The sequence below is a fragment of the Meleagris gallopavo genome, chromosome 7, assembly GCF_905368555.1.
Source record: "Meleagris gallopavo chromosome 7, MGAL_WU_HG_1.1, whole genome shotgun sequence".
Taxonomy (NCBI): domain Eukaryota; kingdom Metazoa; phylum Chordata; class Aves; order Galliformes; family Phasianidae; genus Meleagris; species Meleagris gallopavo.
Window position 1 is genome coordinate 3,526,548 of NC_139410.1, and position 27,476 is coordinate 3,554,023.

The following is a 27,476-nucleotide window of genomic DNA, read 5'->3' on the forward strand; positions in this document are numbered from 1 at the left end:
ATTAGTTTTGCTCTACCCTTTATTTCTGGTCTGGTCAGATGGATCTATATGAGTGCAGAAGCTATATTAGACAACAAAACAAAGCACAAGCAATTCCTGACAGTGTGGGGTTCCCAATCCAAAAGGCAATTTTACAGTTTATTATTAAGTTTTGTATTTTAATCCTGGATATTTACTGTGCTAGAAATCTTTGAATTTTTAGAAAATAAGGACAATAAAATTGAGAAACAGATGTGATGAACACCTCCTCAGAGGAACTACTGCATGGCTGACATGTGTGACAAAAGAGTGCTCGGTTAGGATTAAATAAGGCTTTTCAGAAGGGCTGGGATGAAATCAGGTGGACAGAGGTTTCAGCCACTTGATTATATGAGGGACATCGTGCTGGGAGCAGAAAAACAGAACTTACTGCACGTGCTTACAGTTATTCTGGGAGCACAGGAAACTTTTATTTTTTTTAATAAGTGGTTCCCCTTACCTGCTCATAATTAGTAGAAATGTGTGACTGAATGGGAAAGCTAGAGACAAGTAAGAGGCAAAACCCAGGTCATCTGTTCATCTCCCACAGTAAACTGCTGGAAAACTTCTACCACTGAGTTAGGAATGTTCACAACAAAATCAGAAACAAAAATCCTACAGCAGCATCTGCAAATGGCTCTAGCAAAATGAGGTTGCTCAGAAATAAAGACTTGACATTAAATCCTTGAAAATCAGAGAGAGGCCATCACCACACCATTAGCTACCTCCTTTTTCACTGAAATACAGGAAGAGGAATGGCTAGCTCTTATCACAGCAATCAAAGCCACAAAAGAAAATGCGCCAGAAGGGTTAAACCTGACTTAACATCTTAATCTCAGGAATCGATAGCCTTATTTTCTAGTAATATTACAGAAAATGTTCTCTTTGTCCAAACGAGCACCCATACAACTTGTCCTGCTGGAGAACTGGCCACCTTTGTCTGATTTCCCATCAAAAAGAGGGAAGTTGTGATTATCTTAGGTAGGAAGAGGATGGCTTACTCAGTTTCACCAGCTAAGATAACACATGCCAACACTGACACCCCAAGCCACCACTCAAAAGGTACAGGAGCTGCCACACTCCTCCAAATGCTGCATCTCCTGTCTAAAACAATTAAAAAGAGAAGCAGCTGTGTGAAACACTGAAGTAAGTCTGATATCTGACCTCAGTTTCAAAGTACATTTTCATCAATACTGAATAGGCAGAGGAGCAATTACTGCAATCTTCAGGTTCTCATTATTTGAAAGTGTTTCAGAGCAGCCTGAAATTCCTAAGAGAGTTCACGTGGGGAAGAGTCTGCCCATCTCTTTTTCCCCTGCCTTCCATAAATGAGGTGATGTTGTGTGATGGTGCCTGAAGGACCAGTTCCAGCTGTACTTAAAGTCAAAACACTTACAACTCATAATAAACATCTCTAGGATGCAATGAAGTTACCTACTAATTTCTGTTCTAATATAGCTTTCCCTCCAGTTTCTCATACATTCCTGTAGCTGATGAGGTCCGCAGCTTCGTAGTTCGCTACAATGAATCTAAAACTCACAATATCTAAAGCTGATAGCATCTGAAAGAAACTGCAGGAGATTCAATTAGAATGAAAAGCGATCGATTCTGATCCAGAGCCTTATGATTGCACCAGATAAAAACAAAGATAAAGGATAATTACCAGCTAATTGAACTAAGTAGAAACTTCCTGTATGGTTATACCATTACATATCCTTTTGGCAAAGTCAAGACGTGCTGCATTTTCCTCTGAACAGTACACTGCTGACCACTCTGCAGACCGTGAGGCTGCAGTGGCATGCTGCTGCCTTACGAGACAATTGCATTGCCTCCTCCTTTTATGTCATAAAAGCAGGATACAGGACTTGGAGGTGCAGTGACAAAATGTGGCAGTAAAACTGTAAATTCCAATGTTTAACACCTAACACATATTTTATTGTGAACCGAGCCAGAAACTTTTCATTACGAAGGCTTTTTAAACTCAGCACATTTAAGGAAAATTATAGCCCCTTTCACACAGATGCAGCTCTGAAAAGAAAGTTTACCAGAAAGTATGCCAAGCTTCGTATCCACACCTGTTCCAACACAAACGCTTCCCTGTAATCTCTTAAATACACCACTGTACTTACTGACATGCAAAATTAAACTGAGGACAAGTGAATTCTACATTTACATTTTTTTTGTTATTTCTTGTACCTTTTTACCATTTAACTGTTTGCATTTCCTTTAGAGCGTTCCCCACTCCTTATGTCTCAGAATTTTTGGCTGTGAAACATTCAAGTTACAACTTGTTCCTATGAAAACTGCCTGCTTTTTTCCAGAACCTGACATCTGATGACTGTGATTTTCAAGCCATCCTGAAGGACACTGAAACAAAAAATGTCAACATTCCTGCTGGAACGAAGTTTAAACAGTGAGAAGATTCCTCTTACCTGTTTGTGAGCGTGATCGTATGAGTTAATGTGATTGTCAAACTCCTGGTGTTTATAGTACTGCTTGTCACAGAGTGCACAGTAGAAGTTGGCTTTCAGATCTTCCAGGGCTTTTGCTATCGTGTTTTTCTTTTCAGCATAATCCTGGAGGGGAATGGAAAAGTAATTTTAGTATATTCCTCTGATGCTGCGAATGGATTTTGTGCTTTGCAGTTAATCATATTTGTAAACATTTACACACTTCCGCAACTAAAAGCCTTCGCATATTTGCTGTGTTACATTGCACATATTTACTGTATCTGCTGAGAGGCTCAGGATTTGCACACTTCAATTTGCTATTCAGTTGCCTGCTCCCCTCGGGGCTCTGTCAGACATTAGACTACAGATGGATTTCCTCAGGTCCTTTCCAAATACAAATATTTATTGCGCTGAAGGTTATTTTCCAGTTAATTTCTACCAAAGACTCGCTGTTCAGATGACCTGGGAGGTAACATGCCTAAGCAGAATAATCACAGAGACACAAACTCCAATAATTGAGTTAGCAGACTTCTACAATGAAGCGTGCTTCTTAAAAAGGAAATGAAAAACCTCAACTGTGTCTCTCTGAGCACAGAAACACATGAAAACATGATGAATTCTTTCATAGCTAAGAGTTAATGAATATCTTCCAAAGCTCTGTCATCCAGCATTAGAAGGAAAGACCCACATCTCCATTTACCATACATTAGCAAAAGCATTTAAAACAACCTTGCTTATTATTTATGAACGAGTTCTATACAAGCAATATTTTTCCTTTCCTGAATGCATTGATGACAACATGGCAAGTTCTGAAAGAGCATGGAAATGGTCTGTCATCTAAAATTAGTTGAGCACCGGTTACACATTCAACATGTCGACTTCAGTGAAATGCCTCCTGCTTTTCTGCTTTTGACAAGTCTTAGATAGAACTGCATGCTGAAGCCCCAACTGCTGCAAACACAGTAAAATATAAATATTTTACACTTCGAAATACATCCGTGCTGTATGGAAACCTATCCTGGAAACTCTGCCATTGGTTTTTAGTAATAGCTACACAAAACTGTAGGTTTTAAATCTCTTCAAGCATTACTAAGATGCCTGTGTTTAAGAAAGCAGTAGAGAAAATATATCAAAAGCCTCTAAGGACAGATGCTCCCTTGAAACAACTCAACAGTACTTCTCACAGTCTGCAGAGGGACCCTTTTTATTTTTACTGGTTTTTAGAACAAAACAAAGGAGAAAACTGTGGTTTCAGGGGATTATTATAGTACATATGATAATTGAAAATTAAAGCAAATTTCTAATACAAGATTCTAATACAAGAGTAGTGAAATAAACAATCATTTCTCTTGTATAAAGATCTCACAACATGTTCTCAAGCAGAATTCTGCTAGTCATACTGATGTACGTAATAAAATTATGTAATATTGTTGGTGTTCCTCTTGAAATAAAGCACCATTTTTGAAACGCTTCTTATACAGCAGAACATAACCTGAATGGGATCTGTGCAATTGTAGCTGACACACACAATGGATCCCAAATGGAGTCCAGACATGAGAACCCTGTGAAAACTGTACTGCAAAATAATAAAATCTCATCGTACCTGGAGTTCTTTGATGGGGAGGGCTCATTTTATATTTCAATATCATCTAAAATAGATGCAAATAAGCACAGGGAATACAACAGCAGAGTTTGATCTTGGACACAGGAGAGGAAAAAACAGGGTTTCTTTATGACAAGATTTGTATTTTTAAAGCCAGTAAATATTGGATGTTAGGAATACACAAATGACTGTACCAGATCAGATCACCTTCTTGAACCTAGTAAAGTTTTGTTGTGTATAACAAAGGTAAAGTGACCTTTAACTGAAGACTACACTATTCTTCACTTTGCTCTGGAGCCCAACAGACATTCTATTTATTCTCATATTGGAAGAGGTCACAAACATCCATTTTTATAATTCCTTTTGTCTGGGTCATTCATAATTATATACACCATATCACAACATCTCTCTCTGAACAAAACTCTTCTGGAGTATTCAGTCATCCCTCAGGCCCAGGTCATGCATTGCCTGCCCTGTCCTTTTTGCAGCTTCCAAAGCCTTTCCAGCTGTACTCTCTTCTCCAACTCTTTTATTACCTGTATCATCAGCTGCTGTGCAGTTTTTGGCTGGCAGGAGAAGTTTCTATTCAATTACTAACCTTCACTTGATTTGTTGAACAATGTGAAGTAAATGGGATGCATACAAAAACAGCATGCAGTGCCTAGAAGAATGGGTTAAACACTGGCAGAAGACAACAAGAGGATACAGATGAACACAAGCACATTCACTAGTTGCTACAGGAGAACCTCGGTGGTGAAATACACTCTTTGTGATCTAAACATAGGCAAAAAGCATCATTAATTGTGGACATGGGGGATCGATCTGAAACAAAGTACTATTGTGGCAAAGAATTGCTAAAGAAATAGTAGCAGTGGTCATTTTTCCAAAATTTTGCCTTGCACCTGAAGCGATCATGAAACATGAAGTGTTTTCTTCACATTATCCCCTATGACTACCAGATGAAAATTACGTATTTTATTCCAACCTGCAGGAAACAATACTGAACCACCGCTCCAAACACCTGCGTTGATTTTTTTTAAGGTTAATGTTTCGGAGGATGAACAGGGAATGGAAAAAGGAGAATGCAGACAGATTCTCTGCTTGTTAAACCATTTGTATTGATTTGGAAGGGAGCACTGCCTTGGAAGAGGAGGCTTTTGCTAGCGCTATGAATTTCAATGAGGGACAGCTGCCCAAAAAATGACAGTAAGAGATGACAGTCCCTGGACCTTGATAGCAGCAGGCTATGGATTGCAGACGGGAATGACAGCAACTTGCTGGAAAGGAACATGCCAAGAGTAAAGCAGTGGCCAAAAACATTTAAAATGGCTAACTATTACCGGGCTTAGTCTCAGTTGCATCCAAAAAAATTTGCAAACCATACTGGAAGTTTTAAAAAGAACACTGAATTATAATTCATCTTGGTTGTGGAACTCAGAACTGAGTGTCACTTAGTTTCATTATTTTTTTCCTGAAAGGCTTATTATCTGAAAGCCTGTGGCTATAATTCACTGGAGCCATCTTTCATAATTTATATGAAAGATCTCTAATAAGTGCTCACATCTCTCAGCTGGCTTTATTTCTCTAAATCCATCTTCTCTACCCTCCAAATCTTTAAACCTTAAGTGCAAACGCTGCTGCAAGCATCTGACAAATAGTGCAAAGAGCAGGCTCCATCTGCAGAGGTGTCACCTGCAAAGGCAGGATGGGACCTTCTGCTGCCAATGCACAGACAGGAAGAAAGGAGGAAAGTAACAGAAGCATTTACTGCTTCCCATGGATAACTTTAGGAAGTTGACAGGATCCCTTAGTCTGGAGGATGTTTTTATGGAGTGCTACGTAGATTAAAGTCTCATATGTCTACTTTCTGTAGAAAGGTTAGGCAGGAAAAAGTGTAAGAATGTGAAATTATAAAACACCACCTGCACCGCGCTGATTGCCACAGTGAATATTCTTACTTCACAAGAAATGTGAGCATGCTCTATTGCAGTAAACTATTTCACATTTACTGTAGACATAAAAGGGTCAGGCAGGCAGGCACTGCAAAGTAAAATGTATTACAGAAACAACCCCCTTCTTCCAGAGTATTTACTGGTACAGTCCTCCCAGGGAGGATCAGGCTGCTCTAGTCTGAACCTCTGGATTTGACCCACATTAGACCTAAGTGATGTCCTACAGTATCCATGCTTCACCAAAAAAAAAAAAAAAATATATATATATATATATATATATATATACATAAAGCATTTTTTTCTTTCCCAGTGCCAAAAAAATAGAGGCAAAATTATATTTTGAACATTGTCAAAAAAAAATCCAGCTTGTTCTCTTGCTCTAGTGAAACTACTCTACATAGTTGTTGTATTTTTAGAGCCTGCTTAAAAACATGCTGTTACCACCCTTCTCTCCACCCCTCCACCCCAACAAAAAGAAAGGAAAATGAAAAATGAATCAAGGGAAAAAAAAAAGATGTAGCTTAAAAGCAGACATTTCTATAGCCAGTTCACTGCAATATCTATGGACACAAATAATGATGCCTTCATTTCTAGTTTATTTGCTAGGTGCTATAAAGATAGTGAGAAGGAGCAGATTTCACTGAATAAAAGGTACAATTTACTAACATCTCTGCTATCAATCTCAGTATTTCTCAGCACGTATCATTTGTTTTAATATTTTCGTATATCACATTCTTTTTCCTCATATGAACAGTCCATACATCATCCACTGAACTGGAAGGAATAAATAAAAAATAGAATGCATTCATAATATTGATGCGCTCTAGCACCAAACCTAATTATTTATAAGGTTCCTGGCCTTATGAAGGCAGAGAGGCCAAAGCAGAAAGAATTAGATACATTGATCAAATTCCTCATTGATCTCAGCACATTCATACCGTGTAGCGAGCTTCCATTTCATTCTAAGCTGAAAAAGAGACTGGCAGGGACAACAGTGACAATTCTGTCACATCTTCCCAGTTACATTACTTCAAACTTTCCCGTTAGCTGTGAGATGTGATAGCAACCCACAGCTCTCACAGGGCCATAAACATCAGATGCTGTTTGGTTGATTTTTCGATCCCACCTGCCACGCTCCTTCCAGGCAAAGGAGTTTCCAAGGCCAGCGACCACATTGCTTCACTGCTTTGCTGCACCGGATGATTACGGGGCTGAGGAAGAAATAGTTACCCTGAAGACCCCTACATAAATTGAACACACAGGTTGAACAAATAAAAGTAAAAAGAAAAACGCACTCTGCATTTGTTCTCTCTTCATGATGACCTGCAGACAAGGGGCTCCAAACAAAACAGGTCCCACATACGAGGAGCTGCTCAGCTGCTGCGTGTACACAAAAATGCTACTAAGAACATGCATGCGTATTCTCAGCTTTATGACAGAATTTCACCTTTAGGCACACATTTTGGTATCAGGAGAAATAACATAGTGAAATCAGAAGGAAATAGCTCACTGATCCCAGTCAGAGCTGCTGGTTTCCTAATGCCACCCTCACTTTTTTGAAACAGCACATTTCTCACCACCCATACTCATTTGAATGGATGAACTCTGTGCCCCTGCTTCACACGGAGAGAGATGGATGGGCACGGGGACAGAGTTGGGCCTACTGGAACCCAATGCATTGCAGAGTAGTGTCCTGCAATGATAGGATTGAATTAACTGTAAAGGAAGCTAATGATGAGACAGTAATTTGTTATCAGATTTGTCTGTCTCATTAACTTCCTTAAAGCACTTTCAACTGTATAATTACTTTTAACCGGGACTCATAAAATGGCTTAATTAGTTTTTTGCCATTAAAACTAACTCTTGTGCATATATCTGTAGAATTATTTATTCTAGCGATTTGAAAACTATTTCCAGGCAGAGCACTCACTGAAAAGGTGACAACATCGGACGCACATTTTTGCTTGGATACTCATATTAAGAAGGGGGCTCTTCACCAATGTTTTGTGAGAAATCTAACGTGGGCCTGCTTATAATGAAGAAAAACTTGTCTATCCCAACACCACCACTCATTTCAGTCCGTGCAAGATGGAATAGATGAATGTTTTGCTGTAAAAAAGAAATGTTTAATAGCAGAAGACAAAAAGGTTTACTCAGAAGTGTATTAGATGAAAAACTTTTTTTTTTTTCCACTGGATGCTTATCATTTGGCAATGATAATCAGGAGAAGTCTTTACTGCTCTGCCTGAAATAGTCCAATCATACGCTTCCACTAGAACAGAACTTTGATTTAAAGAAAACTTGCAGTTGATTTTCAGCATTTCATTTCCTTATAGCAGACATCTAAAGATGTCCATACCTCCTCAGTGTAACTTCCTTGACGCGTAAGTGTCGAATACAATTAGACTCTTTGGAAAATCAAGCTCTTGTATCTGACCCTTACAGCAGCACCCTAAGCAAAACAAAGCGTCTTTTAACCCCTGCAGAACTCAGAACCCTGAAGCAGACCACAAACCACTCCTGAACACAAATGCCACACTGGAACAAATCTCAATGTTTATGCCCAGCAGCCTTCATCTAAAGAAGTACAAGGGTGCTGGATTCGATGATCACTGGAGGTCCCTTCCAGCTCCTACAATTCTGTGATTCTGTGAAAGGGGGCTTGAGGCTTGATTTCATCTCAAGATAACCCGCTGCCAATTGACTGGTAGCTATTAATTTGTGTTAGAAGTTGCTGTAGAGCTTGTCAAGCACAGACTTGTTCGTGCAATTAATTTTTGGCCTGGCAAAATTGCCAATTTAGTTGGCTGAGGTACTGGGGAGCAAGAAAATTGGACACCACCTGTAATATATTTAACTTTGACCACGGCATTGGATTGCGGGGCGACTCACTCACTGAGGTCTGTGCACCTGTACATTCAGATCAGATGTCTCAATTTCAGTTTCCCTGGCTCTGGCTGCTGATCGCAACAACTCTTTTTCTACAAAGATTTTTATTATGATTGTCAATAGCAATTTCTTGCCTAAGTTTCCAAAACTTTGTTTTTCCTGTATTTTCTCTTTTCTATTTCAGCTTATATTTTTTAAAACGTTTCTTTGTGTGTGTGTGTGTGTGTGTATGTGGGACAAAAAAGGAAAGCAAATGAGAGTAGAATCATATTTTGAACTGGAATTAATAAATTCCCTTCCAATTTTCTTCCTCTACAGAACACAACTGCTCCACAATGGGTTGAAATTGCAAGCCGTTCTACTTCCATATAAATAACCCAGTTATTTAAATATAAATCAATGCCTCAAAACTCAGGAACACTGTATGTTTGCCCCATCAAGGAAGCTGTACACTGTATTTTAAAATCAGCAGGTCCGCTGAGTTTTCACAGTTGATGTGTTTGCTCCGAGCAGCGCCTACTATAGAAAACACTCATGAAAAGTTTTCTTTACAAACCTTCATACCGATTCCATTTTACTGTGACTTTCCAGACCATTAAACCTTCTCATGCAAATTTCCTATCTTTTTATAGCTCCAGGGACCCATCACTGCTAGCCTTCCTTCATGTGCTTTGAAGTGCTACGCCACAAGCACTTAAATATCTGGCCATTGAAGAGGTATCTGAGAGAGGCTAAGGTCTGAAACGCTTCTGGTTTGTGTGCCTCTGCCCAAGAAGTCTGAGTCACTGATGGAAAACACTTCAGATGCAAACAAGAATAACGCTCCACTTCTCCCTGTTACCATAACCCACTGCATGGTCATTAAATGGAATTCATTCTACAGGGCTTGACCAGAGTAATTTTTTTTTATAAGAAACACAAGGAATTACACTCCTTGGCTTCTTCAGTTGATTAATTATGAACAGGCACAAGCTTAAGTTTACAATTATTTTCAAAAAATTCATCCAGTTACCATTGTCAGAAAAAATGGGAAAAAAAAATTGAAAATATTACTACTTCTGGCATCTTTCAATAAACCCAGTCTCTCCACCATACAGGAATTCCTTTTTTCCACAGTGTTTTCTGGCCAAGAGCCTGATAAAATTCCTCTGCAGCTTTGAAGCCCATAGAAACAGTCAGTCCTAAATAAGAAATAGACTTAAATTTAAATTTTTCGGGGGGGGGGGAAGCTCTGCATCACTCATAAATACAACTGTGCTTAGAGAGGTGCAGAGAAAATAAGGTGCATCCACAACATTGTCGGGCTTCCTCAAAAAAAACCTAGTAATTAAAAAAAAATCAGCAAGATGATGTAGGTTAAAAATATTTTGGGGTGGGGGTGGAAAAAAGGAATCTATATATATTCATAGATATATAGATAGATAAATAGATAATTAATTCCTTCATATATACAATTAAAACATTAATGACTTTACATATGAGTTTAGGTTTCCATAAAACTACGGGTGCAAAGCTCTTCACTTAATCCTCATGAAGAAGTTACCTGGAGGACCAGGGATCCAATGCAAGTAGAAAAAAAGATCAGAAGGGAGAGGCAAATGGTGGCATAAGGTGCTGGACAGGAACAGAGAGATTCCAGCATTAGTGGTAGGCTCAATGAGTTCAGCAAAGGAAACAGATTTCTTGTGTATGAGTACTCTCTGGTTTGTGTGTGTGTGTGTGTGTATGTATGTGTGTGTGTGTGTGTGTGTGTGTGTGTGTTTTGTTTTCAAAGGCTTCATTTTCTTGGATTATTCAATTCTCATCTAGCCTTAAGCTGTCTCTGCCCAGCCAAAAGTTTTCCTTTTTTAGCTGAAAGAAGCTCCAGCTGCCTTGAAGGAATAAACAAAAAAGAAATGCTCAGTGTCATGGAAACTGCATGTTGCACAACACTTTTTTTTAGCTGGAGGAATCATGGAGACCTAAGTGACATTAGCATTTCTGAACACGCTCATCATTTGTGTTAAAAAGCAACAGTAGCTGCAATGTTGCTGATAATAGTAGACAGAGTAGCAGCATTCCAGCTTATCTATGGTTGATAATACACTGCAGTAATTCTGATTTCATCTGGGTCTGAGTTTCAAGCGTGGATTCTTCATCATGTACAAATCATGCTCTGGTCTTTTTCTCTTCCAAAGCATTTATTGGATCCTCTAGTAGTGAAAAAGTGTTTCAAATTTAAAAACGTTGAGATCTCAGATTCTTTGCAAAATCAGACGGAAATGGGTTTTCTACTTCATGTTTACACGCATGCACATGTACACACAAAGATATGGCAGCATAAACCTAACTTCATCTTTGAAGATGCTACTCAGTGTGAAGACACTAGGCCCTGCTCAGTCTTACAAAGAAAAATCCCCAAGGGATCTGGTCCAAATGAAACAGTAAAATCTCAAATCTGGGTGGTCTTAGTGCTGACCTTGCCAGGAAGAACTGTGAGGACTAGGTGATCTTCAGAGGTCTCCCAATTCCTCCAGCTCACCACAGGGCTATCACATGGCAAAGACTACATACCAATGCTTTGTTGCCTCTAACTGTGCTAATAATTATGAGGAGTTTCCCTTTTATTGTTGCAGGATGGGCATCAAATAAAAAAACAATCATTTTGCCAAACCAAGCTACATCTTATGGTAAAAAAACTTGCTAAAGTCAGACAAAAGCCTTTTAAGCATGTTCAGCCACTCCAGCCAACACATCTGTTTTCTACAGACAGGGATACAGCAAAGGATGCTCACACAGGAATTCTGCACTTGGATTTTGCCAGAAGACGCTAAATGAAGAAAAAAAATTTTTTTAAATGTTTTTTCCTTCCAATTTCATCACTAACAATGTTGCTAAACCTTTATGCATATTTTTAATGGTTTGCTTCGTTTGAAGCGTTGCTTTATCAAAGCTTGTGGTACGTTTTAATCCCCTTGCATGTCATCAATTTTACAAACCAAAGCTTATAATTACAGACTTGTGTACAAAACAAAGTAAATGATAACTACATTTATCACAATTAATGCTTTTTTATAAATAGCTTCTCAGCTGGTTTTGTCTATGGAACCACATTAAATCAAGTAACAACAACATTCCTACATACGATAAGACTGCATTGACAGAACCCAAGAGCTCAGCCAGTTCTCCTAATATGAGGCAGCAATTGTGCTGTGATATCTTTAATTTGGTACAAGCAAAATCCTCTTAAGAGCATCTGCTGGAATCCAAAAGGTCAGACATGAAAGTGGCAGAAAATCAATACTGACATCTTCCGTCACCCAGTACAATCTATAGAACTCTTTCTAAGCTTAATTGCTTCTTTCTAATCTTTCTAATATTTGGCTGTTCAAGTCTAGCTTATGTAACATTGCAAAAATACAGAAGGAAAAGTGGATTTTTTTTCAGCACTAAAAACCAGAACAAAGCTAGTTCTTGGGTGGGCTTAGTGCAGAAACTGTTGTGATCCAAGTTGCACGTTCGTTGAGTGATTGCCCAAAGCCATGGCAAAACAACTGAGCATCCTCCATCAGCTAAACCACTTCGGAGGTGATTTACTCCAACATCTGAGACTACTGATAACAATTTTCTCCATACCTCTTTTCTGAGAGATTTTTAAGAAGTACAGATCCTCTGTTTACATGTTTATAAGGGTTAAATCAAAATGCAGTGAAAAAGAGATGCCACATGCCTTCAGATTCTGCTTTCTTGCCTACTGCATTTTTAATTATGAATAAATACCAGCCACTAATAATCAATACATGCAACATGGAGGAAAACATTAATTTTTCAAGAAGGGGACTTTAATATGAAGCCAAGAAAAGGTCATTCTAATCTAAAACAGATTAGAACGATAATGAATTAAACATCCCTTTAACTCTGATCTGAGAAGTTAACAGGTGCTATATCTGCTAGCTGCTTTCTCTCATAAAAAGTTCCCTTAACCAAAATAACAGAAGAAAATAGAGATTTCAGCAGACTGAGAATGACCTTTTCTGTCCTTGAAAAGAAAGTTGAAAGTAGAGAAAAAAAATCAGCGCTCTGCTGTATCCTGATTTTATTTGGATTCTTTCCATGAGAACGTTTGACAAGTCTGTCCATTATATTACTTCTTCCACAGTCTGAATTTTTGAGTTTTCCAAGCACTTTTTTAGGACTGTGACAGTCTCATAATAAAATCGAGTTTTATAAGTCAGTGATCATGCAAGGAAGTAAGGAAAGAAAAGTAATGATGGTGGCTATCACCTTGTTTATTAAATACAGTCCTTTAAAATGTTTTGAAATAACCTATAGAAATCATACAATCACAGAACAGCTCAGACTGGAAGGGCCCCTAAAGCACATGCAGTTCCAACCCTCTGCCATGGGCAGGGCTGCCACCACTAGCTCTGGCTGCCCAGGCCCCCATCTGACCTGACTTTGAACACTACTTTATTCAAGGAAAATGGTTATTTTCGTCAACTAAGTGGAAGTAAAATCTATCAGCATGGAACCACAGCCTCCTTCTCAAACCAAGCTGCCCTTTTACCAGGTGTCTCTCCCACAAAAAATGAAAGAAGGCACACGTAACACTGCTGGCAGAAAAAAAACGTTCCTAAGAAATAAGAAGTATTCAAAGCCCCATAGCACTGCATGAGATGAACAGGCTCTCCATTTTATCTACATTATTTAAGGGTTTTCAAGTACCCAGAACTGCCGCAGGAATCATCAGGAGAACCATCTATACAGCACTGACAGATCAGATACTTTGAGGAGTTACATTTGATGACATATGTACATATTTCCCCATTTTGAAAGCATCTTAAAAAAGTAAGAGTCTAAACTTATTGCTTTGAATAGCTCTTACTGTTAACTTTCTCTTTAAATGGCAGTTCAGAGGCTGAAAATGAGGCTTTTAATGTTGACCCCGCACACTTAATTTTAAAAGCAATGAGAATGGAACAACTTAATAGAAATTCATTGACCTTTTAAAAAGCTTTTCTACAGCATTTTCCCTCATAAATCAGTGAAATATTTACTAGCACAGAGCTTTTATTTTTTTCCATTAACAAATACATGTTCCCCTCCACTCTTGATTCTAGTATCTGTTCTTAATGTTATCATAACTACATACCACACAAATAAATGTGAAACAAAGCATTTTAAAATTCTATTTCGGAGTAGTAAAGTCAAAGTGAGAAGTAGCAGACAGAACAGCCATTAATTATTCCCAGCTCAACAGTATAACAGTGAAAGTGCTAATTCTTTTAACGCATATTTAAGTAGCTGTTTGCACCTAAAGGAACCATCCCATAAAATAAAATTGCTACTTCAAATCATGCTAAGAAAATCATTACCAGAAATATTACAATAAACTCTGCAAGTAACAAACCAGAAAATCATTGTTCTGTTTCACAGTTGCATATGTACGTATATAAATACACATACCACCCAAACAGCACATTCATTGCACTGGAGGGTCTAACCATTAACGAAGTCGTATCTCATCAGTTGGAATGCCCACCATCACCACCTAAGACAAGCTGCCATGCCTGGTATCATCAATGGGACCAACAAGCTTCTACCAGTAGTAGGGAGCTAAAATAGTTTTTCCTCACCATTGCTGGTAAGTCAACAATAGATCTCAGTATGCTGACACATCAGAACAAGGAAATGATGGTCTTAAACTTTTTTTCCATCCTCTCCACTTTTGCTCTGTCTTTTGAAATGAGAAAACACGGTTCAAAGTATGTATACTCCCCAGCACACTCCTCACTTCTAGGAAACAGTACCCACAAAGTAATTTTCCCGAAGGACGTGACAGAGAATATTTGCTGCCCCCAAAAATAAGGCATTTCCTTTCCTCAGTTTACAAAATTTCTTAAGCAGAACAGGTATGAGGTCTTTTTGGTTTTGTTCTCTAGCTCCACAACATTAAAACAACATTTTCCAAAATATCTGATTATATAACTCTCCACGGTTAGAGCATTAAGGTTTCAAACTTCCAAGCCCTTTTTCTTCTCTCAAGTTGATACACATATACATGATTAAATCAATATTACCGTGCCTGTGGTATTTCCTTCTCCTATGTGCATTAATACGATTTTCAGGCAGGCATGGTGCACATGACCATATAGGATGCTGGCTCAGGCACTGCACAGCTACATCAGGCAGAGCGGTGCTAGCATAGTCCATTTTTCCCAGCAGAATGGAATAGTTCTTAATCCACTGCTGAACATATTGACTCGGTGTGAACAGAGAGGTGACATCAGTATCATCAGTGGGCAGGATCAATGGAAAGCTGAAGAACTCAAACAATTCTATGTAAATACAACAGGAGCACATTAAAGCCAGTGTAAGATCAGATAACGTTGATTTGATTGAACAGCACAGAGGAGAAAATGTGGTGTGCTGTGCTAGCACTTAACTTCATTAACCAATTTAAAACATTGCTTTTCTGATCTGATTATCAACATAACGGCTTGGAAATACTGAATCGCAGAAAGAGGTGTATGGCATCTCTTCAGTGCCGTGTAATTAAAAGCAAACATTGATTGCCTGACTGTTGAAGCCAAAATCTCTATCAAATACAACTTTATTGAACAATAAATTCAATTTCAGATTTGCTTCTTGTTTTAAGATTAAACCATTCTGTTACACACAGAGAATGCACGCGGAAAGCATTTACTACACAAGCAGTCATGCTCCAGCAACAACAATTTCCATCTTGCAGTTAAATGCCACCCAAAATGTCTCCTCAGGAGACATGCCTCAGGTAGTTCTGCTTGAGCCAGCCTAATGTAAATCAACCTATCCATGTACCACAAAAGCTATGCTTACACAGTAGCCAGCATCTCCAACTAATTGCTTTATGGCCTTTCTGTGGGTCTTAGTACAAAAACATCACAGTGAAAACAAGCAACATCTTCCAAGTCATTTTTATTTAAAAAGAAACCATTTATACTTACAGACATCACAGGAAAGCAGTTTTATAGATTTCCTTTCAAGTGATGCAGATTAGCATCATTTGAAAGACTCAACTTCAGACTGGGCTCACTCCAGGTTTATAACACTGAGTTAAATACAATAACAACAACTGGTTTTCATTGATATCTTCAGAATGAGAACGCTTCTTTGTTTATTTACAGTGTGTAAATACCAACACATAAATCTTCAACAGTATCTAGAAAAATGGTTTCAAATTGACATAGGAGCACGTACAGCAACATTTCTTGAGCTTTCTCTGTTCATGATGATGCACGCTATCTAACTAGATCTTTTTCATCTGATTCAGCTATTTATGTTAAAGGCTGCAAAAAGCCTTTTTCAAAGCCAGCGGAGGAGATGCTGCAGGTTTGTATGCACAAAACATGTTATTTTTTACGACAAGGTTTTAAAGGAGCTCCAAGCTAAAGATCTCTTAAAAAATGACAACAGAAGACAACACATGAATTAAGGTTTGATACTCTGATGAAACCTTCCTGCAAAACAGCCTTTACCCTTCGAACAATCCAAGCACAAAACCCAGTTCCTTCTCAGCTGCCTTAATAGGACTTGCACAAAGGCAGACTCAGAGATCACTGATTTGTAATGCAAACCAGCTGAATGAAGGGAAACTACTGACAGCCCTTTTCCTCTCATTTCACACACGTTTCTCAAGTCAGCTGAAGGCATTTTCTCCCTGCCTTTGGTATTCAGGTAACAGGAGAGAACTAAGCGCTGTTCTCTCATCTGCTACTTGAACTGTCTGTAGAGCACAGACTTCTGTCCACTGGATATTCAAAGAGAAGCTTCTCAATAGAAGAGACTGTGTGAGGCTGTAGAATAAGAGTGCTGATGAAGTACAGATCCTGGCAAATTTTTCTCTAGTATATGATAAATTACTTACTCCAGATTGATAAAATCCTTAAAATTTTAAATAAAAACAATAAAAAACCAATCCACATAAGAGCAGGATGTGTTGCTGTGTTACAAAGCTTCCATAATAATTCCATTCTCAGCTCTCTCTCTATGAGATTCTGTTTAGAATGTTATGTAACGTTTATGTTGGGAAAGAAGTTCTAAATGTCATCATCTAACCTAAATAATCAGAAATCTCAGGTAAAGTTTATTCTTTATTGGTAAACAGACACTACTCCCATTTTCAAGTTCAATTTGTGGCCCATTTTCTAAACATGAAAGAAGTATCTGGAAGAAAACATTCCATTTCTAAGGGACTGTTGAACCCTTACATATTGATGGCACCCTGGTCAATAATACTGCCCTGCAAAATGATGCTTACAAAACCTGCAAGCAGGTTAACTCTTCCTATATTTTCGATTTCTAGAGGCAAATTTAAGACCCAATGCAGTTCCTCTTGTTGCTTGATATGTGATTGTTACCTATTTGGGAAAATAGCTACAGTTTGGGGAGCTTTAAGATTACATATAAATATAGCAGCAGGCTGCTCTCAAGAAAGAACTGATTTTGTTTCTGTGGATTTCTGTATAATCTCCCACAGGACTGCAGGAGGCTCACAACAGTCTATTTTAAAATACATGACTGCGTTGAAATGCTGGTATTTTTCTGAAATAGTTCTGAAAGGGCGTTCTGTGATTGCATAAAGGTACTGAATTACTGTATTACTTCATCACCAATATTTCCCTCATAACACTCGTTAACGTAGCTCTATCATAAAACAGTAGATTGAGTCAATTAATGGCAGATCTTCACAATTCATGCCTCCACAGTTCTCCCAGGTCTGGAAGTTCAGATTATTAGTCATCTGGCTGAAAAGTTAACTCTTTTCCACTTTTTTTCCTGTATACCATTTGTGTCCTTTGTATCTCAGCTGCTGAGAAGCCAATCGGTTTGATATTATACCACAGCACAGCTAGAAACTGGCACAGCAACCAATTTAGATCCGCTCATGCTGCTGCTCTGTTCTATTTGATGTGCCTGACCTTGGTAAGGAACACACCGAGAGGCTGCTCTCCTTAACAACAGCAATGATGAAAAAAGGAGGTCCTGCCTGCTCAGAAATGCATTGGGGTCAACTGGCGTGGCTGATACACATAGCCAGCTTGGTGCTATTTGCCTGGGACAGCTTCAGAACCTACTGCTCGCCTCTGGTCATTTATTCAGTATTCCTATTCCTAACCAAAGTGCAAAAGAGACAGAGCAAGTATCTTGAAAGCTAACACTGCAAATTAATAATTGATTTCTGTATAATAATTTTTAAGAACACTTTCTCCTCTGAAGCAGATGTGCTTTGAGACTGCTTCACGACTAACACCTTACAGCTAATACATGTTCAAACTGGACAACGTAAAACTAATTGGCAACAGGAACTTTGTTATCCCTTTTTTCTCCCTTCCCCAACACTAGGAGAATGCATCCATTTCAATCTTCTGAATAAAAGACTTGAAGGTGAACACAAACGTTTTATCAATAACCTTGAAATGCACGTAACCAATCATAGCGTATCAATAAAGCTCTCCCTGGATCTTCTACAGGCACCACTGCACTGTCTGCTGTTTTCTGAACTCTGGAACATGCTGTCCAGATTGGTCCAGAAAGTCCCCTTCTCTGGAGAGACTCAAAACCCATCTGGATGTGATCCTGGGCAACGTGCACTAGGTGACCTGTCTGAAGCAGGAGGTTGGACTAAATGCTCCCAAGAGGTGCCTTCCAGCCTCAACCATTCTTAATTCTGTGATTCCTGAATATTTCCACAGCTCCTGCTCTGCCTTTGGATCATAGAAATAACAGTTCATAGAGGTAAGCTCTTCTAGCTTGAATAGCTCATCTGACTTCTTAGGCGCGAATCTATGAAAGGCAGGAGAAAGGTTAAATCTGCACTGTAGCCACAAAGCAGCATTATGCTCCGTGTTACAGTATTAACATATTTTTAGTTTATTCCCCATCAGTATCAGCCAATCAGCAAATTTTCATGTAATTTTTGAACCGCTAGTGTAACTAGTTTGAGACTAATGAAATAACAGCACATCTTCTAAATCTTGGAACTCTCTATAGTTTCAGGAAAAGATGGGCAAAATTTTTCAGTTATTTGCTTCTGAATAATTACAATCTTTAGATATTTTTCCTATTAGAACAAAGTTTATTATCAGTTGAGAGATAAAAGGAATTTCTCCTTCTTTTAATCTCTGACTGCCAATCACAGAAGCTGCGAATGAGCTTTCTGAAATGGAAGTCATGGGACATGCTAAAATACACTGAGGGCTGATTCTATCTGCAGTTTTATTTAAAAGTCTGCTACTTCAGTCACTTTAATGATGGGAATAATTTTATATCTATATGGAGGTAATAACAAAAGGTCAGTGATGCCCATTCTCTGGAATCGTGACTGTACAGACAGACAGAAGACGACAGAGAGGGATTTAAGGCAACCATGCAGTGACCAGTCAGAACAGGTCCTCAAGAAATAAGAGCAACAATCAACTAAAATGCAATTTGGAAAACATAAAAAAAACTTGATAAAGACGTGTTACTAGAAGATGTATTCAGAAAAGCACTTCTGTCTCTTCAGAAAATTAAGAAAATTCCAGTCTTCTCCCTGCCCAGTATGAATTGTCTATACACAGGTATAAAGAGCAATTCTTACATTAGAATTGTCTAAGTACAATATAAATTTTTTGTCAACGCAGATTTCTTACAGCCCCTTTAAAAAGATGAAAACTATGCACGCAGCTGCCACATAAACCAGGTAAACAAGAAAAACCGTACCAGTTAAGTCAGGAGTCAGTCTTTCAAAAGGCAGTTAAAAAAGGGTTTAGAAATCAGAAGGGCTGAAGGTTTCTGCCCATCAATACAGAACACTTATCTTTGGATTCAAGTATGTTCAAACACTTCAAAATGCATTCTGGCTCTATAGACACAACAGTATCCACTACACACATCTGAATTGTGTCATGAACCCACATGGAGCCAGTCCAGCTCCTTCATGGAGAGCCACAAGCTACAGTAAGAAGTTCCTAAGCTTCCCCAAGTATTTGTAAGAACGCAGTCAGTGACAAATAAGGTACAACCAGAATACTGGATAGGTGAAAAAATAAAACACAGATATGCATATCTGGAAGAAGATCTGTCACTGAGCCAACTACAACCTTTGATACTGTGGTTTTGGTAGGAAGAATTCGTAAAGGATAAAATAATTTGAGAGCAAATGTATCAGCCTGGTTTTGGGCTTTGTTTTGTTTTGGCCTCCTCCTCCTAATATGAACATTATTTTACAAGTTTACAATATCTGCAGGACAAGTATCTGGAATCATCTGTTTGCATGAGTGAATATATGTATAATTTCTATCCTGATGCGCTGTGTTTTAGAGATACCATAAATTAATTCAAATTAAAAGAAAAGTTGAAATTCTTTTGTGCAGTGAAAGATAGGTGTTGCTGCAACAAGTTCTCTTGTGGGAGAAGGAATAAATTACAAAACCATTCATTTTGGGTTAAAATAATAGAAATTAATTGAGGGGGAAAAGGATAGAGACATAGAGAAGTAGATCTTTTTCACTCTACTTTTTCTTCTCCTTCCAGACCAAGTGACACCACCTGGCAAGTACGGAGGCATGGAATAAACATTTGTGACGGTATGACAGCTAAATTTCCTTGCTGGACAGAACAGTTTATCGAAATTTCCCTGTGCTCCGTAGGATCCCATTAAAACAGTGTTAATGAGATGAATATCAGCTTCCTATCCTCCCCATGACGACTTAGCTGATTTACGGACATACCTACAGCATGAGTGTTGGTGACTTTTATGTCCAGAAGAAATACATACAGCTCCAATGGATGAAAAAATAGTTTGATATTTGCATTCCTACTTTCAACAAATTACCCTCAGGAAAAGGCATAATGCCTTTATTCCTTGGCTCAGATCTTTAACCAGAGAGGAGTACACATGTATCTTAATGAACCACATTATGATGTGCCAAGAACTGTCAGTCAGAAAGGAAAAAAACAGAGAATGTTAACTTCCAGCCGCATCTCTCTGGTGCTCCACTCACTGCAGGTAGATTTGATACACACAGGAGAATTTGCAATGACATCTACAGACTGCAGAAAGATACTCAAATAATTTTGGTGTTTACCACTTATCTTTCTGAGACTTTCTAGCAGTCAAGAGTCAAGCTGTTCCTTAAACAAATGCAAATCTGAAGCAACTTCAGCTGAGTTTCTCAAGCTTTATTCCAACAGGAAATTAAATCTTGACACCGGACTTCAGAAATTTTTAAGCAGCATGTTTGGATATATTGGTTCATTTTAGTCTCATTCCCCATGAGAAAAGCAGCATCAACAGTGTTATTAGAGGCACAAAGCAACGTCAATATGCATTGCATTGAATTATTGGAAGATCTCAGTAAAACCTTCCCTAAGGTATGGACACAAAGTAAGCAGCTGCATTTCTAATAATCATATTCTATATTCAAAAACTAAGATCTGATTTGAACAACACTTACCCCACAGGACAAAAACAAGTCCTTTCAGGGTACCTTGAACACATCCAGCTCCCACCAGTCCCACCTCCCCTTCTGCCTTTCACTCACTACAGAATAGTGAGCAATTAACCAGGTTGCTATATTTGGTGTATCTAAACTTCACAAGCTGATAGCATAATGATTTTAATAACTACTTTAAATGTAACATGGTGACAGGTTGACACCTGAGGTTTGCGTCCTGCAATTTTATTTTTCCAGAATTCTCTTGTTATGCCTCAGCAATGATTAGAAATAATTTCCCATCAGCGTGACTTATTTTTAACTCTTGCTTTGCTTTGTGTTTTTCTTCACCACATTATAAACATTGCAATTCTGCCAAGCACAGGTCTTCCAGTAGGAACTGAAAGTTGACTCTTCTCCAAAGACCCTTCAAAAGCATGAGAAGGTGCTTAGATTTAAGGAATATTTCAGGGAAACCCTCAGACCATATTACGTGTTCCATAATACTACAGCTTTCGAAAATGTGGGGTTTTAATATATTTTCCTTTTGATACATGACACGGTACTTTTGCAGTTGTGCATTTTGATACAGGTTTGCATTTTGAAAACAGCTCATAAAATTCTTCTCAGGACCTGAAAAATACCTTGAAAGCACAGTCTTCAAAGAATTGATACTTGGCAGAATATCAATACTTATAAGATACTCCAAGAGTGTATGTGAAAACTAGTACATCACTAAATAATTTTCCCAACACAAACCCATGCTTCTTAAACCATGTCAGATATAACTTCATTTGCTTTAGTTGAAAGATGTGGAGTCACTGAGCGTCATAAAACTTTTTTGTTGTTTTTGTGATTTTATATAATACATCCATTAATTGATAACTATTTTTCAAGATACATAAATCTTCACAGAAGTTACCACGTCAGACTTCATCTTGCACACAAGCTCAGTATGCTTTCAAGACTGTACCTCATAAAAATGTAGCATACAAGCAAGTCAGAGACAGAAAGCATCTTTCCATCTTCCTAATTTTCATCATCCTTAATGGATTTAAAAATATAGTTGAGCAATCCTCAGTGACATATAATAGAACCTTATGGAAAACAGGTTGAATAACCGAGGAATAGATAGCTAACCACCTCTTTATTAAGTACAATCATTTATCATTGGTTTTCTGTATCCAATCTTAGAATCATCAATTCCTGAGGTTTTCTGACAGATAGAAAAAAAATGGATAAGTAATCTTGATCAGTTTTCAGGTTCTAGGACTGTGTATTTTGATGATAATCCAGGACCTTTTCGTGTCAAGCACGGAACATGAAAAATTAGTAAAAACCCATTCAAATTTTATCAGGAAAAGCGTGGCCTACAAAACACCAGCATTTCCCCTGCTAGTTGCAAACGATCAACCACTACCCACTACTGCAGTTTAAATTATCTGCTTTCTCCTTTTCTTTCCCCTTATATTTTCAAATACTCTAAACGGTATTTCTGTACCTTACTGAAATTAATTATGAACTTCGAATTGGTGTAGTGAACAGCTACATAAAACATTTCAGTGGTTCTCTGCTTTGAGAAAAGCACAGTATTTTTAACACAGGATGGGACTCAGCTGCCTCCCCTCGCAGAGCAGTTGGTATTGTAGCACAATGTCCTAAAATCCCTTGTGACTGGGTTTATTCTCTTTTAACACTGCTGTGCCCTACATCAATTTTCCTGGCTCCAGAATGGCCTCTTATAGAAAATGTCAGACCTTACTAAGGGAAAAGGCTCCATTCCTTATTCTAAAATTTTGCTTGAACACACTTAGCTTTTGTGATAAATAAATTAATGACCATATGTAGGAAGCATAGGAACTTTCCTGCAATTTTCTGCCTTTTAATTCATTTTTACCCTCCTGTACTCCAGAACATCGTATTTCAAATATATGAAACACAGATTTAAAGGCATTTGAAGGTATGATTCTTCAACTGAAACCCAGCAACCAGCAACATACCTCTGTATCTACTGATGTTAAAATAATGCCTACAACTGCTTTACAGCATAGTAAATTTGCTGTAGCTGAAGGATGAACCATATACTCACTCCTCTAACGTTCAAAAACATTAAGATGGAATAAAAGCAGAAGAGATATACCAAGGAACATTCAAAACATACAGTTAGGAGCAACCTCTGGCCATGCAAAGAAGTTGCAAAGCCTTTATTACCAATGGAAAATGTTATAAGCGGAGTACAAATTAGAGATTGGAAATGACACAATGGCTGAATTTCATCTAGGTGACCTCACTGCAGCACTCTGACTTAACTGCAACCTATCCAGAGTTGCATCTTTCTATTTAATAGTGAGAGATTGAGCCTACCGAAGCATTAGACCACAAAAGATTGCAGATGGGCCTGATTCCTGCAAACTGTGAGGCACCAGTCCCTAGTGAGATAACTAACAGGGGTAGGATGTTTATAAATCTGCAAGATCAGATCCACAGAGGCTGTAAGAACATCTTCAACTTATTTACAAAGAAATGTAATGACAAAATCATTAAAAATATGCCAGACTGTAGGCCTAATTATTTTAAAAGCCTCGATAGGAAATATATTTTGCATTGCATAGAAGGTTGCTTGCCTGCCGTTCACCTACTTACAGCTATGGATAAAGACACTCAACATCTCTGGTTACAACCACCTATCAAATCAGCAGAAAATACATCTCCGTATAAGTAAAAGAAATTACCATACAGGGGAAAGGAAACATTACAAGAAAAAGGTCTGCCTATTAATTTGTTTCCATCAAGAAAGCCCTGCTTATCTGAGCGCAGCGCAGGAAAATGGAGAAGAGTCACAGAAGCTTGAGCATCAGCTGCTTGGATACTAAGGAGCTAAGAAAACAAGAAGCAAATATTGCCCATTTTTCATATCCATTTATTTTCAGCCGTGCTGATAAGTCTCCCAGCTACAACAATGCAAAACACCAGAGCAGCACACTGGAAAGCCTTTTGCTTGTACTGCTTTAGCAGACTGGAAAGGAGACAGGCAAACACTGCACTCTGCAATATTTCTTTTCCTGCTCTTACATATTTAATTTCAAGGATTTCAAATTATGCAGGAATTAAAAAAAGCCATCATCACCAAGAAGTGTGCCCTTCCCCCCAGCTTGGATTACTTTAAATATGCAAGGGAGGAAATTGTGTTTGCTTTGCTGTGGAAAGCTGATTAATTTGTTAAGAATTCAGGCTTTAAAACTCAACCTCACAAAGAAACTCTACAGATAAAAAGAAGAGTGTTTATACAGTTTATTAAATACTTTAATTATAGTGCTATTCCAGGCAACTAATCATTATCAGGCATTTTAAAATAAAGATACTGTATCTAGATGACAATTTCAACTGAAGAGTGTTTAAGGTGAAAGTTGTATCAAGGGCTCAGCCAAACTTTGATGGAAAATGTCAAGGATTCCACTTACACTCTGTGTAAACTTCACAGAAAATGCTTTAAGTTCTTTGTTGTCACAACTTCTGCCTTCTAGCCTGTATCACCATTAAATGCTTCCTTTCAGCAATGTCTCACTAACCACTAAACAAACATGAGCTGTTCCATGTCCAGTTCTTGTCCAACACTGTATCTCACTGACTCACACACCTTTAGGACTGGATCCTAGCCTTAGGTACAGATACAAAACACTGAAAACAGTGCAATCTGCTGTTGGGTTGTACAAACAGATAATATCTTAAAAAATAATATTACAGAAGAAGTATCTTTCAGATCAGCAATTAAACATCTTGGCCTCTCACCTTGCTGGCTATGATTTACTGCTTCCCCTACTTTTCATCCAATGTGTGCATACACAAATTGAGACTGCAGAGCACCTGAGAATCAATGTAGTGCTTATAACGTAAATGTAGCAACAGCCAAACAAAATCCAAATGCCAGTTAGGGAAAATGTATTGCTTGCTATATGTCACTTTTTTCTGGAAGTCATTAATAGGCTCATATATGAGGAATATGTTTAAACATACTCATCTTTAAACTATTTTACTTGAGGCACGTAAAAGACGCAATTACCCTCAAGCAACAGCTATGCTTTAAATGTTTAGGCACTCCGTAGGAGGAGAAGACTTCACAGCACAAACACAGCCTCACGTTTAATAACATCCCTGAGACTGCAGTTATCTTGCGAGACAAAAGCTTCTTTGGAAAATGATAGTACTGCGGTGGCTTTACTCTGCAAACATGAATTTGAGTTTGGCACTGGAGATTCTTTAAAACCTGAAGGCAACGGCTGAGGAGCAGGTGAAAGATAACAATGCTGAATTTAACCCTATTCCTTTGCTTTGTGGAATGGAGACTCATGACGATCACCGGAACCCCCTGGGAACCCATTTCTTTCCTTCTGCTGTGCCAGGGAATGACAACAGACTGGATGGGACAAAGCAGTCAGTCCTGCTCTATGGTAGACCCATAAAAGGAAGTAACTAAAATGGCAAATACCAGTTCAGATTTAAAATTCTCACATACAATGAAATAAAAGACAGAAGAGAGGAAGAGGAGTAGGTGCTGGGAAAGAGAGCAGAGCCGGGTACGAGAACTGCCGGCCATAGCAGCAGGGCTGCCAGGACAAGGCCAGTAAATGCACACCACAGTCCCTAGAGACACAGCACAGATAAGCAACACTCTGCATTTCCATGATGGAGTACCTAATACTATTTGAGAGTTTTCATTCTCCTTTCTTCATGTGAAAGTTGAAAGAAGTCTTAAATTCTCTACACATAAAAAATTAAGGTATCTTTTCTTTTGATTTCATTCTATTGCAATTAGTCTCACAAATTGCCTGGCTTCCCTGCTTTTCTGCCTAACAGTATTAACACAGAGAAATTCTGGAAACTTTCTTGAGCTGAGATAATGCCTAGGGAATTAGGATATTTAATATGAACAGCTCAGTAGTTTAGCAAGTCTCAAGGAAGAGCTGCCTTCAGCAACATTGCCAGTTCTTCTCTCTGGAGTCCCTACCATTAAGAGTTTAATTCTGTGTTTTGATTTCTAAAGCAGTACATTCCTTCATTCCCTCAAACACATATATGCTCTACTAGAAAGGATCACAAAATTATAATGCCAGATTTGTCTTCAAAAAGCAACAAACATAACCAAAACCAATCAGCTATTTAGAAACATACAAAAACCAAGAGACAGAAGAAGGCAAACCTTTAATATAACATTTTTGATGTTACATTTTGCTTTATTTACTTTACAAACACCTGCCATATGATTTGCTGTATGCTGCACTTACACGTATAAAACCTCATACTTTGTAATTATTATTATTATTTATTGATTATAATCATTGCTAAATCAAGTTAGAACATGATGTTGTACCAATAGAAGCTGATGTCTTGCTTTGTATGAACATTGTAACATCTCAGATGTACTCATTTTTGAAATTACATGAAAAGACTTTTCAGTCAAGCATTACATTCTACTTCAGTCCATGCTGCCTATTTGACTATATACTTTGGCCAAATTTTCCCTACGCAAAAGCCAGAAAAATACCCTATACTGGACTTAATTTAGAAATATGTGCGTATGGTTAAGGCTAATATGCTAATATAATTAGATACAACTAGGAATTTTTCAAAAGTGTCTCTTCATGGACATTCGTGCCCAGATTCTGTTTCATGACCAAGGTTTTAGTAGACACTCAGCAAGCTGCACACAAATTATAGAGAGATACTTAGAGCAAATTGCATAGTTAAACAAGTATCCAATTTTTCTTGGTTGCAATTACAAATTCTGTGGGTTTTAGACACTTAGAAAATCCCCTACTTATCTGCCAAGCGAATTAATTAAAGGAGAGAAGAATAACCACACCAAAATGGACTAAAGATACCCCTGATTTAATATCTCTAAGATGCTAGGAAGCGTCTCCTTATAACATTTCTTTATCTTCCTATATTCCTGTTATTTTCTGGTTTTGTGGGGTTTTTATTTTGTTTTAAAAGAGAGATTCCAAAAACATTTCTTCCATTTTAAAATGTCATCTCCTGTAAATGGAGATGCAACCTAATAGACACTCTGATTTTCCTTTAATTCCGCTCTTAGCCTTAATTGTATTCTGTCATACTGATTTCTCTGTGA

General features: G+C 38.1%; 1 protein-coding gene across 1 annotated transcript in view; it reads right to left on the reverse strand.

The window, feature by feature from the left end:
* The window catches only part of ZNF804A (zinc finger protein 804A), a 132,719-nt gene that overhangs the window by 26,669 nt on the left and 78,574 nt on the right, over positions 1 to 27,476 (reverse strand). Inside the window, exon 2 of the mRNA XM_085228419.1 lies at positions 2,451 to 2,594. Coding sequence (XP_085084545.1) covers positions 2,451 to 2,594 — 144 coding nt within the window. The remainder of the gene's footprint in view (positions 1 to 2,450; positions 2,595 to 27,476) is intronic.